General features: G+C 43.7%; 5 protein-coding genes and 1 pseudogene across 6 annotated transcripts; 5 read left to right on the top strand and 1 right to left on the bottom strand.

Moving 5' to 3' along the window:
- Positions 1 to 701: 701 nt before the first annotated feature.
- F5147DRAFT_590632 (uncharacterized protein) lies at positions 702 to 1396 on the top strand (the record flags this gene model as incomplete). The annotated part of the gene is made up of 2 exons (XM_041432186.1): positions 702 to 968; positions 1016 to 1396. The coding sequence occupies 2 exons, from the start codon at positions 702 to 704 to the stop codon at positions 1394 to 1396; spliced, it is 648 nt and encodes a 215-aa protein (XP_041284243.1).
- Positions 1397 to 1405: 9 nt separating this feature from the next.
- F5147DRAFT_548482 (uncharacterized protein) lies at positions 1406 to 1735 on the top strand (the record flags this gene model as incomplete). The annotated part of the gene is made up of 2 exons (XM_041430362.1): positions 1406 to 1542; positions 1588 to 1735. Coding segments are annotated over 2 exons (285 nt in total), but the record flags the coding sequence as incomplete, so codon positions are not given.
- Positions 1736 to 1764: 29 nt separating this feature from the next.
- F5147DRAFT_783511 (uncharacterized protein) lies at positions 1765 to 6338 on the top strand (the record flags this gene model as incomplete). Its single annotated transcript, XM_041442828.1, has 3 exons — positions 1765 to 1827; positions 2859 to 4940; positions 4995 to 6338. The coding sequence occupies 3 exons, from the start codon at positions 1765 to 1767 to the stop codon at positions 6336 to 6338; spliced, it is 3489 nt and encodes a 1162-aa protein (XP_041284241.1).
- A 460-nt stretch (positions 6339 to 6798) lies between these two features.
- F5147DRAFT_t142 lies at positions 6799 to 6868 on the top strand (annotated as a pseudogene). The gene has a single exon. The product of its transcript is annotated as a tRNA-OTHER (tRNA).
- A 1779-nt stretch (positions 6869 to 8647) lies between these two features.
- F5147DRAFT_240061 (uncharacterized protein) lies at positions 8648 to 9221 on the bottom strand. The gene has a single exon (XM_041428787.1). The coding sequence runs from the start codon at positions 9140 to 9142 to the stop codon at positions 8726 to 8728; it is 417 nt and encodes a 138-aa protein (XP_041284240.1). The 5' UTR covers positions 9143 to 9221; the 3' UTR covers positions 8648 to 8725.
- A 4359-nt stretch (positions 9222 to 13580) lies between these two features.
- On the top strand, positions 13581 to 15260 carry F5147DRAFT_805482 (uncharacterized protein; the record flags this gene model as incomplete). The annotated part of the gene is made up of 10 exons (XM_041443351.1): positions 13581 to 13640; positions 13745 to 13776; positions 13840 to 13883; positions 13952 to 14042; positions 14242 to 14324; positions 14442 to 14479; positions 14588 to 14695; positions 14747 to 14917; positions 14976 to 15017; positions 15099 to 15260. 10 exons carry the CDS (start codon positions 13581 to 13583, stop codon positions 15258 to 15260), a joined length of 831 nt encoding a protein of 276 aa, XP_041284239.1.
- Positions 15261 to 16376: the final 1116 nt, after the last annotated feature.

Raw genomic sequence — 16376 nt, 5'->3', positions numbered from 1 at the left:
TTTTCCCTCTTGATATGGTCCTTCCCTATGATGGTAAAAAATACCAATGGTCCTCCCACTGGTGGATACAGGTCTTTCCCTATAAGCACAAAACATAACAATGGTTCTTCCCACAAGTGTATGTAGTGTTGTCTCAGCTCATCTCAGCTTATGCATTAGCACGGCAAACCCTTGGGTACAGTGTGCTCTACCTGCATCTGTACCGGCAGTACACCCATACCCATAAATGCATGGGTCACATGGGTAAACCCCTGGGTATGTCTGCCCTCTTACTTCCTCTTTGATGCTTGCCAAGTCTTGTGATGCATCAAGCCAGAAGATGATCTCATTAATGTAGCTCTCAAGCTTTGACTTGTCAGCAAGCCTCTCGCTGATTTGCAAAGGTTGTATGCATATGGTTCAAGGCTGTTCTTGACCGAAATATGAGCAGCATGGTCGTCAGCTGTAGTTTATAGATATCATAGATAAGCAGAAAGATACCCTTGTATTTCTCAGCCTCATTGACTATGCACTTGATCTTCTCAGCAGACAAACAATCCTTGTTGTTGGTGAAACCTTGAAGGAGAAGAGCGGGAGTTGGATGAGGGCTGCAATGATATTATTTTGTAGTCTATGCATGTCTAGTAGCTACATTTGTATGTATACCCATCGGTTTACCCCTCATGGGTACCATACCTGCTGATACCCTTGGATACACGGGTATGGGTGCGGGTCAAGGTCTGGAGATCTGCAGGTTTACCCATCCTAATATTGTCAAGTTTTGCACATGCCCAGAGGCTGTGGCTGCCGATATACAGCTCTTTCAAATGGGTCTGTTTCTGGCCTCATTTTTAGAATCAAAAACAGTGTTCACATTCAATGTCTTGGATGACTTCTTGCTGGACAACCTGGAGTGTGGGATCTCAGTAATGAATTATTACAGCAAATTAAGGAGGATGACAATATGTGTATTTCCCAACTTGGTGCTGGTAGGTTCATTGATCACTCACTGGCTGTGTCATTAATTAGGATGAAGAACTGTTACAGAGAGCTCATGAGGGTAGCCAGACAATGGCAGAAACTGAAGCTCCTGAAATGGAATGACTTCAGCCATGAGGAGAAGGAAGTCAGACCCGGCGATCTCACTCTCTTCTGTCCGGTGTGTCCCCAGCCAGGGATCAACCTCACATTGCCAATGGGAGAATCTTCCGAGGCCTGCAATGCTGACCAAGAATCCAATCTGGAGATGCTGAGTTGGCTTTACACTAGATCTCTTGTCATGGACAGAAACTTCAAAGCTGAGCATCTCCATGCAGTAAATCCCACCGATAAAGTATCTCTAATAGATGGCTGTGGCTTCATGGTCGGCAATCTACTCTACAAGAAGCACTTGGCCATTGCCAACGATGGCATTTAACATTTGGAGTGCAACAATTACCAGGCAGTCAATCAGGTAAATGTATCCTGTCACAGACTGGAAGCCACTGGAATTGGCGGTTGTGCCTGTGCAAGGCATGGTTGTTTTGTGCCCCACACAATGGTGGACTTTCAGAAGGGAGAAAGGTATGTAACATACCTCATGATCAGCCTGCAATCACTGATGGCCAGCAGACAAATGAACATGGATTGTGCACTCTGCAAGGCATTGAAAGTGAACACCGAAGGAATTTACCATGCATTGACCTTTTATGATGTTAACTGTCAGTATAACAAGCATCTCAAGGAGCACATCGCCGATAGTCCTTTCCTTGAGATTCATAGGGAGGGCCTACTCACCGCCACGGCATGGCAACATGGCTGGCCAAAGGCCTTGCAATTGAAGAAGCTCAGGTCACATTGCAAGTGGATGTAAGCCGACTGATACTCAGAGATTGCAGATAAGTTGCTGACGTGACATCTTGCAAAGGGATATTCTAACTAACTAACAATTGGAAGCATATATACATTTAACCAACTAGCTGACCTAACTAACTAACATTAGACACATCCAACCAACCAACCAACCTCCAATGGAACTGGGTTCATTAGAGGCATATATACATCCAACCAACCAACCAACCTCCAATGGAACTGGGTTCATTAGAGGCATATATACATCCAACCAACCAACCAACCTCCAATGGAACTGGGTTCATTAGAGGCATATATACATCCAACCAACCAACCAACCTCTAATGGAACTAGTTCCATTAGAGGCATATAAACATCCAACCAACCAACTAACCTCCAATGGAACCAGTTCCATTGGAGGCATGTATACATCCAACCAACCAACCAGCCAACCAAACTAACTAACTTGGGGGCATATATACATCCATCCAACCAACCTCCAATGGAACTGGTTCCATTGGAGGCATATATACATCCACCCAATCAACTAACCAACTAACCAACCTAACTAACTAACCTCCATTGGAACTGGTTCCATTGGAGGCATATATACATCCAACCAACTAACTAACCTCCAATGGAACCAGTTCCATTGGAGGCATGTATACATCCAACCAACCAACCAACCAACCAAACTAACTAACTTGGGGGCATATATACATCCATCCAATCAACCTCCAATGGAACTGGTTCCATTGGAGGCATGTATACATCCAACCAATCAACTAACCAACTGACCAACCTAACTAACTAACCTCCATTGGAACTGGTTCCATTGGAGGCATATATACATCCAACCAACTAACTAACTAACTTAGGGGCATATATACATCCAACCAACCAACCTCCAATGCAACTGGTTCCATTGGAGGGATTTGTAGATATAATTGAGATTTATTAAAAGTCAAACCCTCTAAAATAACCCCTTCAAAACCCTAACCCAATTAGAAAAGTCCTATATAATATGTCAGCGTCCTGTACTATCACAGGATGGTAAACGCACCTCACCTGGCTCTGAGGATCAAGACGAGACAAGACTTGATGTGGAGGATTTAGAAGCTGAATCGAGCGATAATGAGGATAGCCTTGGCGTAGCCCTATCGCAAGAGAGAAAGAAAACTCTTGCAAAGCTATTCAAAGACCACAAACAGCTGATTGGATCCAGGAACCGCAATCACATTGTCCCTCGCGCAACTGGAACTCACCTGGAACTGGAGATAGAAATTCCACACAATTGCGATAATACAGATGACTCGCAACGCTCTGTTGCCGCATCAGCACCTCGTAGAAAAGTAAAAAACTGGAATCTTGGAAGCAACAAACGATTTCCACGTCCTATTGCACCACTTCCTCTGGTTGCGTATTCAGGTAGAAGGTGGCTTCACGATGATCCCACATTCGATGAGTATTGGGATGGACCTACTATTGAGATGTTGAAAGCACAGAGGGACATAAATCCGACAACAACATTCCAGGCTGGGGCAATCCAGCTCTCTTCTGCTTGGGTGGATTGGGTCGATCATGGATATCGCATCACACCTAGCTCATTTCATATATTCTATCAATGCGACCCCATAGCAACCATGGACCACATCATGCCTATTGGAACGACAAACTCCTATGATGCTTCAAATCAAATTCCAGATCGAGTGACAGGTGCATACAGCCTTGCACGTCTCGGACCATCTCAAGACACACAGCACACGCATGTTACAGATGTGAAAATCCTCTCTGCTTCTGAACTAATAGAATCTGCGCAATATGATCCCCCCCTGTACAAGGAATGCAGGTTCGGACATAATTCCTTTGTCCGTGGCCGCACAAGCCATAGATATGGTGATGGACCTGCAATGTATGTCGACCTTGAAAGAGATGCAATAAAGTTTTCGGAGGATGAGATAGAGACCTCACTGGACATCGACAGTATCATTTGGACGACAAAGGTTTTCCGATGCAGAGGGTCTGTAGGGATTTATGTCACTCCGCCATTTCAAACCAAGCCTGGTATTTTCAAGCACAACCATGCATACGTCGACATAACAATTCCCCAGTCTGAAGAAGATGCTAATACTCCTGGTGGGCGAACGGAATGGCTATCAAAAAGATTTCCCATGTCTGCGATCCCTCACACCTGCATTGGGCGCATATCCTCTGCTTCCTCGACGCTCAATCTTTATATTGCCTTCCCGAGAATGATACACCAACACCCTGTGAACGGTCGTAGAATAACGTTGATGCCAAAGGAGGTCTTGGATATATTTTGGGATCGAGTGCTGCTGCCATCTATAGGAGACTCCACCGATGTTAGCTGGGCACCTTACCTCAAGCACACGTTGGAAGAGGCGAGATACAAGGCAAGAGGTAGAGATGGACGCAAAGGTGGATGGGGAACTCCTAAGACGATACCACTCTCCGATGACGACTTTAGAGATGTGCAGGACCGTATGGAAGCTCGCATACAAGATGGAGAGGGAGAGCTCAGCATGTATGGGTCATCATTCTTCATTCTAGAGGGAAAGGGAATCAAGCTTCTCACAAAGGATGGACAGAGGGGGCGTTTCACAGGACCAGAAGAGGCTCTGCTTCACAACCTTCCCGACCTCAACTGGCAATATATGATGAACAGGAGAAATGGAGAGTTGCTGGTAGACATCGGCATCTCATTTACGCCCCACTCTCCAGAGGTTCCAGTCGTTGGTTTATGGAGATTAGATGCATTAGAGGCATCATTTGGCGCAGGTGGCTACAAGCGTGGTGAGATGCATCACCACAACATGCTCTCCAGATATGGCGCACTTCAGGCAGAGATGCAACAGGAGAGATCTCAGCAGACGCACATTGCATTCAGGAGCACCTACAACCTATACTATGAGTCCATCCGAACGAACAACAACCAAGTCAACTTTGCTTCAGACAGCGATGCATACAAAATATCTCCATCATACATGGCTGAATGCTTTGATGTCATGAAGGTGGTCGACGGATGCAAGGAGAAGACCTATGGTGTCAGAGATGAGTATCGGGTCAGTGGCCATGCAGCTAGAATAATGCTAGAAAATATCCAAAGCAAGGTCAGTGATAATTCGCACTGAAGCTGAATTACTCTGAAAATGGCTGAACTCCAGGCTATCGAATATTTGCAATCTGATCCCATACTATGGATCCCATCCAAGATCTGGTTTGAGCTCATCAGACGAAGAATGCGGGAGATTCAGAGGACACAAATCACAATTGTGAAGAAGAATCCTCCAAACCTTGGAATTCTGACTGGCGTGCTGAACCACATGCTGCGCTCGACTACATCAACCCCTATCATCTATGACTTCCACATCCGCGAATCCCTTGCTCTTCTGGAATATAGAAATGTTCTCGAGACTGCAGGGATGTTTTTTGTCCAAGATTTCGATCTCAGCAGTGATACATGCTTGGAGGAGGTGCAGCAAATCGACGACGTCCATGTGCTAGCCCTCATGGGTGTAAATGCAAAAGTTCAAAGAGATAGAGCGGTTGCAAGGATGGTCGCATGGCAGAGCTCCGAATCAGAGCTGGAGGATTACCCCCTTGGTCGGACGCCAACATGGGCACGACTCAAGGCTGCCATTTCCAGTTCACCTGCACTTATCATGCGGGAGTGGACATTCTCTTCCAGGTTTTCTAATATTCAACTCTCTGTTGAACGTTTGGTCATCATGTTCACAAGGCAGATGTGGCTGATGCTGACCACTGAAGTCATAAAAGGAATCAGACCCTACCCTAATTCACTTCGGGAGGCAATGAAGTGCTGGACGATCACTAGCATTGATGACACACTTGCTGCAGTCACTTTCGAAGCATGCAACGCTGGGCTGCAAGACAATACTGGTGTAACCCCAGGTCGTATGGGTCCCAAGTCAAGAAAATTTGCGGACAGGTGCTCATTATTCTTTCCAAACCCTGATGCTGCACATAAAAGCAACCCGCAGTGGTCTGTACTATGGGAGCAAGATGGATATATCGCAGAGTTTCATAGGATGATGAAGACTATGGAGGAGGGCCAGCGGTCTTCGTTGAAGCAAGGTTTATGCGAGGTATTTTCCGACCTGCATTGTCTTCCTGCAAGTGGCGCAAGAGTATGGACGCAAAAGAATGATTCCATCATTTTCATCACAAATCCATCATTTTATAGGATCGACTGTGTTGGAAGGGGAGGGGATAGTCAAAGGAAGGCACCAAGGGCTCGTCGTACCATGAAGATTATCAAGGGAAAACGTATCTTTGCAGCTGACCTCATCGACTCACAACCATTTGATGCTGATGGGAATATTAGAAGGAAGACAGAGAGGCAAAAGCGTCGGGATATTCACAAAAAGATTACCATGGCCAAGAGAAACAATAGAGTACCTCCTCCACCACATACTCGCAAGTCCAGGCCATTTCCAATGGGTGAATTAGGCCCTGAGGCACGAAATGATAACATGGATGTAGATTAGTATATGTGCAAGATACATACATACATCAGTGGATAGTCATATGTAGTAGCCCAATCATCCAATCTAGATGTTCTCTCATGTTAACAGGTAATAATGAGATTGAAAGGTCACAAACCTGATTGAGACTTGGCTTGATTTGTCAAATGGTATTGAATTAGCATTCTGATATTTTTGTATATACTCATTTACTCTGTCTCTCTCAGAATACAGTGCGATTATTTTCTTACTTCCACAGTAGAGTAATTCTACCTCACACACTTTTGGAAGAAACATTCATCATTTACATTAGCAATAGATACACTCTCATACATAGTGACAGATATAACTACAACAGTGCAAAAATGCGAAAATGCCGGGCCTGTTATCAACAGTACCTGTTATTCTGATATCCATTCTAGACATGCACCAGTCATGAAATCACTACCTTCGCCTTCCTCACATCTTTTTCTCTAACTATAATGACTGGATGGTCTAGTGGTTAGACGTCCCCCTGGAGTAGGGAAGGACTAGGTTCAAATCATTACCAGCTGAAGAAGAAAGAAATTTTTTTGTAAGTTGAGAGCTATTTCTGTTTTGACCATATAAGTGAAGGACTAGGTTCACATCATTGTCCTGCCATTATTTCAGCTGTCAAAATTTGAAATCTATTTCTGTTTTTCCCAAACAATGCAGATATATTGTTCTTTTACGAGGCTGAATGGAGAGAGGAACTCAACGTTTTACTTGATGAAATCAAGGCTGAAGTTGGTAATCTACAGCACAGTACTTACCTTCATGGTGGTTTTGATATTTGTCTATAGTCGAAGATGTTTCCAAGGTGGAAATACAGGCTAACCAATTTGCCATTGAGTTGGCTGTGTCTAGCATGGAGGATGGTAGGAGACGAAGCCAGCTCACAGCCATGTCACGACTCACATGAATCAAGTATTCCAACACCTGCTATAGCTGGTTTCATCTCCTACCATCTTCCATGACAGACACAGCCAACTCAATGGCAAATTGGGCAAGAGAACTTTCTTAGAGTCCAGAGCTTCCTGCATCACCAACTAGATCAATGGACTTATGACGTTGGGATGGGTGGGACCCTTGTATGGCGACATTTACAGACACCATGTGCAGTGAAGACTCCATTTTGCTTGTGAATGCGAGTCTTATAAACTTTATTTTTTGTTCTTAGGAAGTTTCTCTGAGTGCTATTGATCCCTGTTAATGCGATAGGAACACTTTGTGTGTTAAAAAAAGTCATGTTGGTCAGTTCAGTTGACTGGCTGCCTCTGTTGAAGTTTCAGTTTTTGTGTCTTCATGTAATTGGCCAGACTTGAACCAGGACTTGTTTTAAATATTATATGACCTGCTGAATACACTGGAAATATGTGTTTGTCCATGAAAAATAACCACCCCTGTTGTGCTGCCTCCGCATTTTTCTGTTTGTGTAAGCAGACCCACCTCAACCAATGATTGATTTTTTCAACCTTCATATGACTTGCTTGGCTTCAAATAGACGTTCAATCTGGTGTTATTAAGCCCTCTAAATACGACGGTGATGCCCTTGTCATTCAAAAAAATCACATTCCAAAGTTATGAATGTCTGTAATGCTGAGGTCCTCGACCCAAGGTCAATTGTGCTTTCATGGTGTCCCAGGGCTCATCAAAATTGAGTGTGAAGGTTTCGTTCCTCCAAGTATGTTTGCTTGCAGGTTTCTTCATCTCGGCTGCAGAGGTGATGCTTGTGATAAAGGTAACCTCTTTTACCTTTGCCAGAGGCTTAGGGTCAGAAGTTGCTGTGAAAAGAAGTAATCAAGACACGGTTCCATGTAGTAGGGATCATTGGTTACAGATTTTAGTTGTGCACTTTTTCTTTCTAGATGTTGTAGGAGGTGATGTGAGCATCGTTGTGGGCTGGGACCTCACAGGCTCGTCATCTTCGTTATCGTCGTTAGGGTCAGATTCCTCGTCCGCATCATCCTCTGAAGGTCCCTTAATTCGAGTATTGTTGTCATCAGAGTCATTGAAAATTGAATCAAGGTCACTCAGGCTGTCATAATCTAGTAGACTATTGTGCTTCTTAGAGGCAGGGATAGTTATAAATGCCACAATAAAAATTATTTCAGGAGAAGATGGTGTACATTGAGCGAAATTTCAGCAAGTCTAACTTTTCCTGAATGAACCAAACAATGATGCCACCCCCATCCTTTATGCAAAGAGCTGCAACATGCTCATATTTTTGTATATACTCACTTACTCTGTCTCTCAGAATATAATGTGAAGATGCCCTTACTTTCATAGTAGAGTAATTTTATGTCACACACTTTTGGAAGGAACATTTATCATTTACATTAGCAATAAATATATTCTTATACAGGCTGATAGCTATGACTACAAAAGTGCTAAAATGCGAAAATGCTGGGCCTGTTATCAACAGGTTGACTCCCATTGAGGAGTGACACCCAGCATAGAAATTTGTAGGTACAAAAGAGTGAAAAAAGCGAAAAAAAACTGGGCCTGTTATCAACAGGTTGACCCCCATTGAGGAGTGACACCCAGCATAGAAATTTGTAGGTACAAAAGAGTGAAAAAAGAGAAAAGAAACTGGGCCTGTTATCAACAGGTTGACCCCCATTGAGGAGTGACACCCAGCATAGAAATTTGTAGGTACAAAAGAGTGAAAAAAGAGAAAAGAAACTGGGCCTGTTATCAACAGGTTGACCCCCATTGAGGAGTGACACCCAGCATAGAAATGTGTAGGTAAAAAGTGCAAAAAAGCGAAAGAAAACTGGGCCTGTTATCAACAGGTTGACCCCCATTGAGGAGTGACACCCAGCATAGAAGTTTGTAGGTAAAAAGTGAAAAATGTAAAACTCAGATAGTAAGTAAGTAAGTGGGGAGGAAGAAAGAAAGAGAAAATTTTTGGTTCATGTTGACCGCATTTTTGCTTATATAAGCATTCCCACGTACAATATATTTGTAGCATGATCATCAGGCAGGTTACTGATATTATCCAAGCCAGTAGGAGCAACAATTAACTGGTCACCTTTATTAGAAATGGAACCACAATGTAAGGTGAAGCCAAAAATGCGGAAGTTAATAGAATACAAAGTAGTCATTGGCCACCTCTATGAGATGACCGCATTTCTGCTTATATAAGCAGTGCCATCTGCCTCCTCCCAAGAATGATTTTCCAGCCTTCATATCACTTGCTGGAGTTCAGCTTGAACTTGATTTTGAGGTTATTTAATACTCTGAACATTATTTTAGAGCCAGTTTTTCCTCAAAAAATCAGATTCCAAAGTTGACCACCCTGTCTTGCACCCCCCCCAAATATCGATTTTTACAGCCTTCATAACCCTCACAAAGGTCGATTTTTTGCAGCCTTCCCATGACTTGCCAGGACTCCAAGAGAATTTTTTGTGAGAGATTGTGACCCTTCTGTACATGATGGTAAAGCCTGACTTGTCAGAAAAAATCACATTCTTGAGATATGCAAGGTGTCCATCCCCTCCTCAATCTGACATATTTTGCTGTGCTTGAATTTAACTCAAACCCAATACTGTAAAGACCTTTCCTAATCTTACTAAGGTGATTCATCCATATATATTCAGCAGCAACAGAAATTTGATCTTGCAAAGTCTTGTTGTGTCCAAGTCCACCCCTTTTGCTTATGTAAGCAGTGTCGCCCATGTCATGCTGCCTCACCCAATGATTGATTTTTTCAGCCTCCATTTGACTTGCCTGGATCCAAATAGAATTGGATCCAGAGGTAATTGACCGATATGAATCTGATGGCAATGCTGATTTTGTCCGAAAAAATCATGTTTCAGAGTCATGGTGCCTGAGCTTCCTGCCTCTCCGACCAGATGGAAATCATGGCAGGACAAGGATTTAAACCTAGTCCTTCCTGACTCCTGGGAGAAATATTGACTACTAGACTATCTCTTCATATAGGGCCATGTAGCTGGAGAACATGACTTGCGCCTTTAGCTATAGCATGGTCTTTCCATCTTAGCTTAGCATCCAAACATGTAGCGAGTTCCTTGTTATCTTATTTATAATACAAGAAAAGAATTCAGAGCTTGCTGTATGGAACTGGAAAACAGGTGAACTCATACTGGTGAGTCAAGATGAAGCAGAATCTGTGTTACCTGTTATTCTGATATCTATTCTAGACATGCACCAGTCGTGAAATCACTACCTTCGCCTTCCTCGCATATTTGTCTCTAACTGTAATGACTGGATGGTCTGGTGGTTGAGACGTCGTCAACAAAAGTCATGTTGGTCAGTTCAGTTGACTGGCAGCCTCTGTTCAAGTTTCATTTTTTGTGTCTTCATGTGATCGGCCAGACTTGAACCAGTACTTGTTTTCAATATTATAGAACCTGCTAAATGGACTGGAAACATGTGTTTGTCCATGAAAAATAACCACTCCTATTGTGCTGCCTCCGCATTTTTTCTGCTTATGTAAGCAGGCCCACCTCAACCAATGATTGATTTTTTTAACCTTCATATGACTTGCTTGGCTTCAAATACACCTTTAATGTGGGGTTATTGAGCTCTCTAAATATGATGGTGATGCCCTTTTTGTTCAAAAAAATCACATTCCAAAGTTATGAATGTCTGTGATGCTGAGGTCCTCAACCCAAGGTCGATTGTTTCAGCCTTTATATGACTTGATCTCAGGCTCATCATCAAGGTGATTGATAGATATATATTCAGCAGCAACAGAGATATTTGATCTATCAAGTCTTGTTCTAAGCGTGCTCAAGTCCACCGCTTTCGCTTATGTAAGCAGTGTCACCCCTGTCATGCTGCCTCACCCAATGATTGATTTTTTCAGCCTCCATTTGACTTGCCTGGCTTCGAATAGAACTCGATTCAGAGGTTATTGACCAATCTGAATCTGATGGCAATGCTTATTTCGTCCGAAAAAATCATGTTTCAGAGTCATGGTACCCCCTCCCCCCACCTACTCCACCAAGAAGCATGATTTTATGTCAATACAGATGTGCTAAGGGATGTTCCTAGTGTTTAATGATGATACAAATAGATTATAGATGGATTCAGAGTGTTCTGAACCAATATGGAATGTGATGTGTGAGTTTGCCTGGTACCCCCCCTCAAAGATCGATTTTTCTAGGCTTCACATGACTTGTCAGCACTTCAAAAGTATTCTTCCTGGGGGTTCTTGATGCTTCTGAACACGATGGTAAAGCCAGATTTGTCAGAAAAAATCAGGTTGTTGAGATATGTAGGGTCCCCCTCCCCCCTCCTAACTCATATATCTTGGTATTATATAAATACCGGTATATAAATAAGTGTTCCTACTGTTTTAAGAGCATATAAATCGATTGGAAATGGTCCCAGAGTGTTTTGGGCCCATCCTGATTAAGATATGCGAGTTTTCATGATACCCCCCTCAAAGATCGATTTTTCTAGGCTTCCCATGACTTGCTTGTGCTCTAGGAGTATTTTTCCGGGGTGCTCTTGATGTCCCTGAACAAGATGGTGAAGCCCAATATGTCAGGAAAAATCAGGTTGTTGAGATACAGAAGGTCCTCCCCCCCCCTCCTACCCCATATATTTTACAACACTCACATTTCACTCAAAACCAATACTGAAAATGGTTGTCCCAGTGTTTTTAAAGCATAGAAATCGATTGGTGATGGTCCCAGGGTCTCTGGAGGTCAGCATTGTTGACCTTGGCTGGTGGGATGAAAAACTCAGTATTTTGACATTATCTACAGATCCCAACCGCCGATTTCTTTCATTCCGGGCTCATATTAATCCTTGGGCATCCCTCTAAAATATGTACCAGCCCAAGAAGAGAAAAAAATTTCAAACTTTGAAACCTATTTCTGTTTTGACCATATAAATGGTTGCTAGTAGTCAAGCCGCTCCGAATGAGAGGAATAGACATCTATATATACTACTATGTGGTTCTGGAGAGAAGGATCATTGCCTGGCTAGAACTGGTGGATGGCTATATTCTTTTCCAGGAATGTACAACGGTGCGGCACTGGAACCATAAAAGTATGTCAATTTTTTTTGTGGTTTTTGTTATTGAACTTGTTTTGGACAGGACTCGAACTGGAGGCTCAGTGTTACAGTAACATGGCACGAGTCCCCCGCCAGCAGAGAGCCCTCTGCCACCGCACGGCTATAGACGATAACGGAGTCTCACCAGCTCTGTGACGACAGATGACGACGACGATAGATGATGATAGACGATAAGCGGCAACTGCCGGCTTAGATAAGCGGTCTGGACCGCACGTGACATGACATGACGACATAGGTCTAGAAGACCTATTTATGTTATCAAGATAGAAGGCAAGCCTCGTGTTGCCTCATGTACTGATAGAAGGATACCACGTGGATCCTATCTCTGATGGAAGCGTACCGCATGGACGCTATCTACGATAGAAGCCCGCCTCATGGACGCTATCTCTGACTCGAGTAGATAAGCAGATTAGAACCCAGCTTTGAGCTGAGCTTAGATACGATAGAGTAGCCTTATATAAGGTCGAAGATTAAAGTAGACATTCCTTACTTTAATCTTACTAGGTACTACCCAGAAACTAGTCTAATCAACTAGGTTTATCCTTGAACTCCTTGTCCCGCTAAAGCTACCTGCTCGACATCGACTCGTACCTTCAGTGACGCCTCTCACTGTCTGTAAACCGCTATCATCTTGGCGTAACCCCTCGTTAACCACCATGAGCTACGTTCGAGTACGCAACCTTTGCTTGTCTGTAAAGGGCCGACGACTCTCAGCACTCGGTACCACTGTCGTGGTTGTCGCTGTTTAGATCATCCTAGTCGCACACGACCGTTTGTCGTAACACTCAGTACTGGTGAGCTAAAGATCACCATTCTGATGGAAGCAACCATTTTCAATTGCACCAGGAAACACGCCAAGTACTTTCCCCACGGGATTGACATACCTCTCCAGGATGTCAGAACTTTGTGCATTAAGTTGAATTGGTATCGTGTGGGTGAGTTCTTCAGCATTATAGCGCCTGAACAAGACGAACCTGAGGAATAAATAGAAGCATCCACCATGGAACGCTCAATGGCGGCTTTGATATTTTGGAAACCTGATGTAGAAACTACAATACAAAGAGGAACAAATGATGCTCCTGACTGTATCTGTAAAAGTTGTAAGGTCGTACGTTGCCTAGTCTGCGTTACTTGAGGAGACAAGTGTGTTCGACCCTAAAGGGGAAGTGAGTACAGCGAAGATCTAGGGGTATGCACGGAAGCGAAGCGCGAGAAAACGCAGATGCGCGCAAGGCGCAGGAACGCGCGCGCGTAAGTGGAAATAAGAGAGACTAAACTTAAGTGATGATATGATATAAGATAAGAGAAGAGTGATGCGAAGTGTAAACAAATAGATTTCTACTGCGAGTTTCTAGGTAGTAAGTGGGTGGAAAGTAACTAAAGTAAGGTGAAAAGTGCAAAGTAGGAAAAGTCAGATCCCTAATAGTATGTACTGCTGGCACTTATATAGCGCGCCTAAGCGTGGTCATGCGGAGCCAAAGCGCTACCGAGTAGGTATGCAAAGATATATATGAGTGAGAAACCATAATAAAAATAATGGTGGAATGATATGCTAATAAAAGAAATGGAAATGTACGCACTAGAGGGCTTGGTGGACAGTGGATGGATGCTTCTAGATGGCTGGTGCTATAAGGCACTCAAGCGCGGGAACGCGTGCGCGCATATACATCGTGAAGCGCGGGAAAGCTGCGCCTCATATAGGAATCGCTGCAGATAGCACACAGAATGATGCTGCAAGTTTGTGCTGTATACTTCCTAGTGTAAAGTGCCATATCACACCATGAGAGGCATGATTCTCTACACCGACAAAATGAAGGAAATGGCCGCTGTAGGCATGCACGCTGATCTCAAGCTACATCTTCAAGTTGATGACCAAAACAGAGGACTTTGCAAGACATGATGGAGCTATGGATGGAACATGTACCGTCATCTATGGTACGTGAGCCTTGGAAAGACTGGAACTATAAATTTATCTTGAACAGGCAGATTAGCATATATTCTCCGTACGATGCTATTTCTCATACCAGACATATCCTGATTGAATATTCAAAGGCCATCACGAATACCTAAATCACCATGGCCAACCCGAAGTGCGCTTGATGTGCATTCGGTGGCCGGGAAGCGTGGACCCCTCAAAAAGTCTCCCTTCCTGACTGGCACTGCAGTTGCTATGTTTTGGATTCCATTCCTAATGCTAGATGCTAGATCGTCTTAAACATGTTTATGTTGATGGTCTCATAAATGGGGTGGACATCAGGAGATTTACTGATGATTTCAGCGCCCAGGCCAAAGCTCAAACTACCGTGGTGAGTGCTACATCGTGGCCTAATTGAGAACACTTACTATTTGTCTGACAGGCAAGTGTCATTATGGCGGTCAATGCCAGCATCCTTGCAGTCCCAGGTCTAGGTACACAACTGGCTATGAAGGCATTGTGTTCCATCTCCTTCATTCTCTGTGTCTACAGCATCATCGGGTGTGCAATTGCACAACAATTGGTTCAAAGCTTGAGATACCTTGACTTTTCAGTGCGATCATCTTCTTTTTTTTTGTTTGCAGCCTGGTCTGACAATATCGATTGGATAGGCATATTACTTACAAGAGGAGATGGGCACTTTTGTGATCCTTGTGAGTATACTGATGTTCACATTCCTGATGAGGTGAAATAAGGTATTCATCGCAATGAGTCATTACTGACAGGCGCACTAGAGTTTGGCATTTGCCATCATTGGAGTTCTAGCAGGGATCTTCACTGTTGAATTTGGCCTTCCCTTGTCCGAAAGGATAGGATGCGGGCTGATCCTTGTTGTTGGGGGAGGGCTCATGATTCCATTGACAATGGCCAGCTTTGGGCCTGGACTGATTCAATGATGGGGTTCAATACCCTTGTGCTCTATATAAACACTACTATGTAGTCCAATATTGGTCCAATATACATGAATGCCTCAGCTTCCATGTGACACTGTTTGAGCTTGTGTGTGAACTTGAAGTTGTTGCCGCATGGAACGTGAGTACACACCGGATATGACTCAACTGTCTGCCAAAAGCTACAGTTCCTTACTGATGTGACCAGTGAATCTCATCAAGATTCAGTTGGACATACACGACACAGAATGATTGATTTACTATCCGCAGTAGTATGGCAGGTATATATCTTCGTCCCACTTCGCCTCCCCTTTCATCCCTAGATGTCACGGTTGGTAGCTTCTTAGAGTATCATCATTCGTTTGGCTGATTTAAGTTGAGCAGGACCCTCCAGCTCGCACTGTCCTTGGAATGTTGCTCATGGAGAGATCCAACATTTGAGCCACTGGTAGGCTTGCTATAACTATGTCACCCTGAGTCACTATCTCGTTGTTCATGTATGGGAATCCAATATGTGAGTGGCCTCATTTCCATTGCAAGTGATCACTGACCAGACTGCAGTTGCCATCAAATATGTATTGTTGATTGTCAAGTGCCTCTGTGTCATATCCCGCGTTCCAGACCCAGACTTATCACATATCATTTCCGGATCCGGCTGACGTCTATCTATGTCCGGATCCGACCCGCATCTAACTTCCATGCCTTATCCCTTTGTATGTTCCTACTCCGGTTAGACTAAATCATTTTCCGTACCTCGTTTCATTTCCGCCCTTTATTTTCCTCTGATCTAATCTCCGGGTTCATTTAACTATTTTCCGATAGACTAGCGTTTGACTTTTCTATACGCTCCGTCCACCGCTTTGTATAGCTTTGGACTTCGCATCTTAGTAGTATATAAACCCTGTAGAATCTATGTACATCTTTAGTTCGAATATTATCTTAGACTCTGCTCATTCCTTCCTCCGTCCGACTTGAGTTATCCTCTCGTCGACCTCCGCTCGTCTTAGGATTGATTCCTATTGACTTATCACCTCCGCCTCTACCTTTGGTAGTCCTCCGCTGTTTCCTTTCTAGTTCGGACTTTGTCCGGATTAGTCTTATCTCTTGTTCCCGAACGTCGCC

The sequence above is a fragment of the Suillus discolor genome, assembly GCF_016758755.1.
Source record: "Suillus discolor strain FC423 chromosome Unknown F5147scaffold_374, whole genome shotgun sequence".
In the NCBI taxonomy this organism is placed as follows: Eukaryota; Fungi; Basidiomycota; class Agaricomycetes; order Boletales; family Suillaceae; genus Suillus; species Suillus discolor.
Note: the sequence above shows the minus strand (reverse complement) of the source record. Positions and strands in the feature narration are given on the sequence as shown.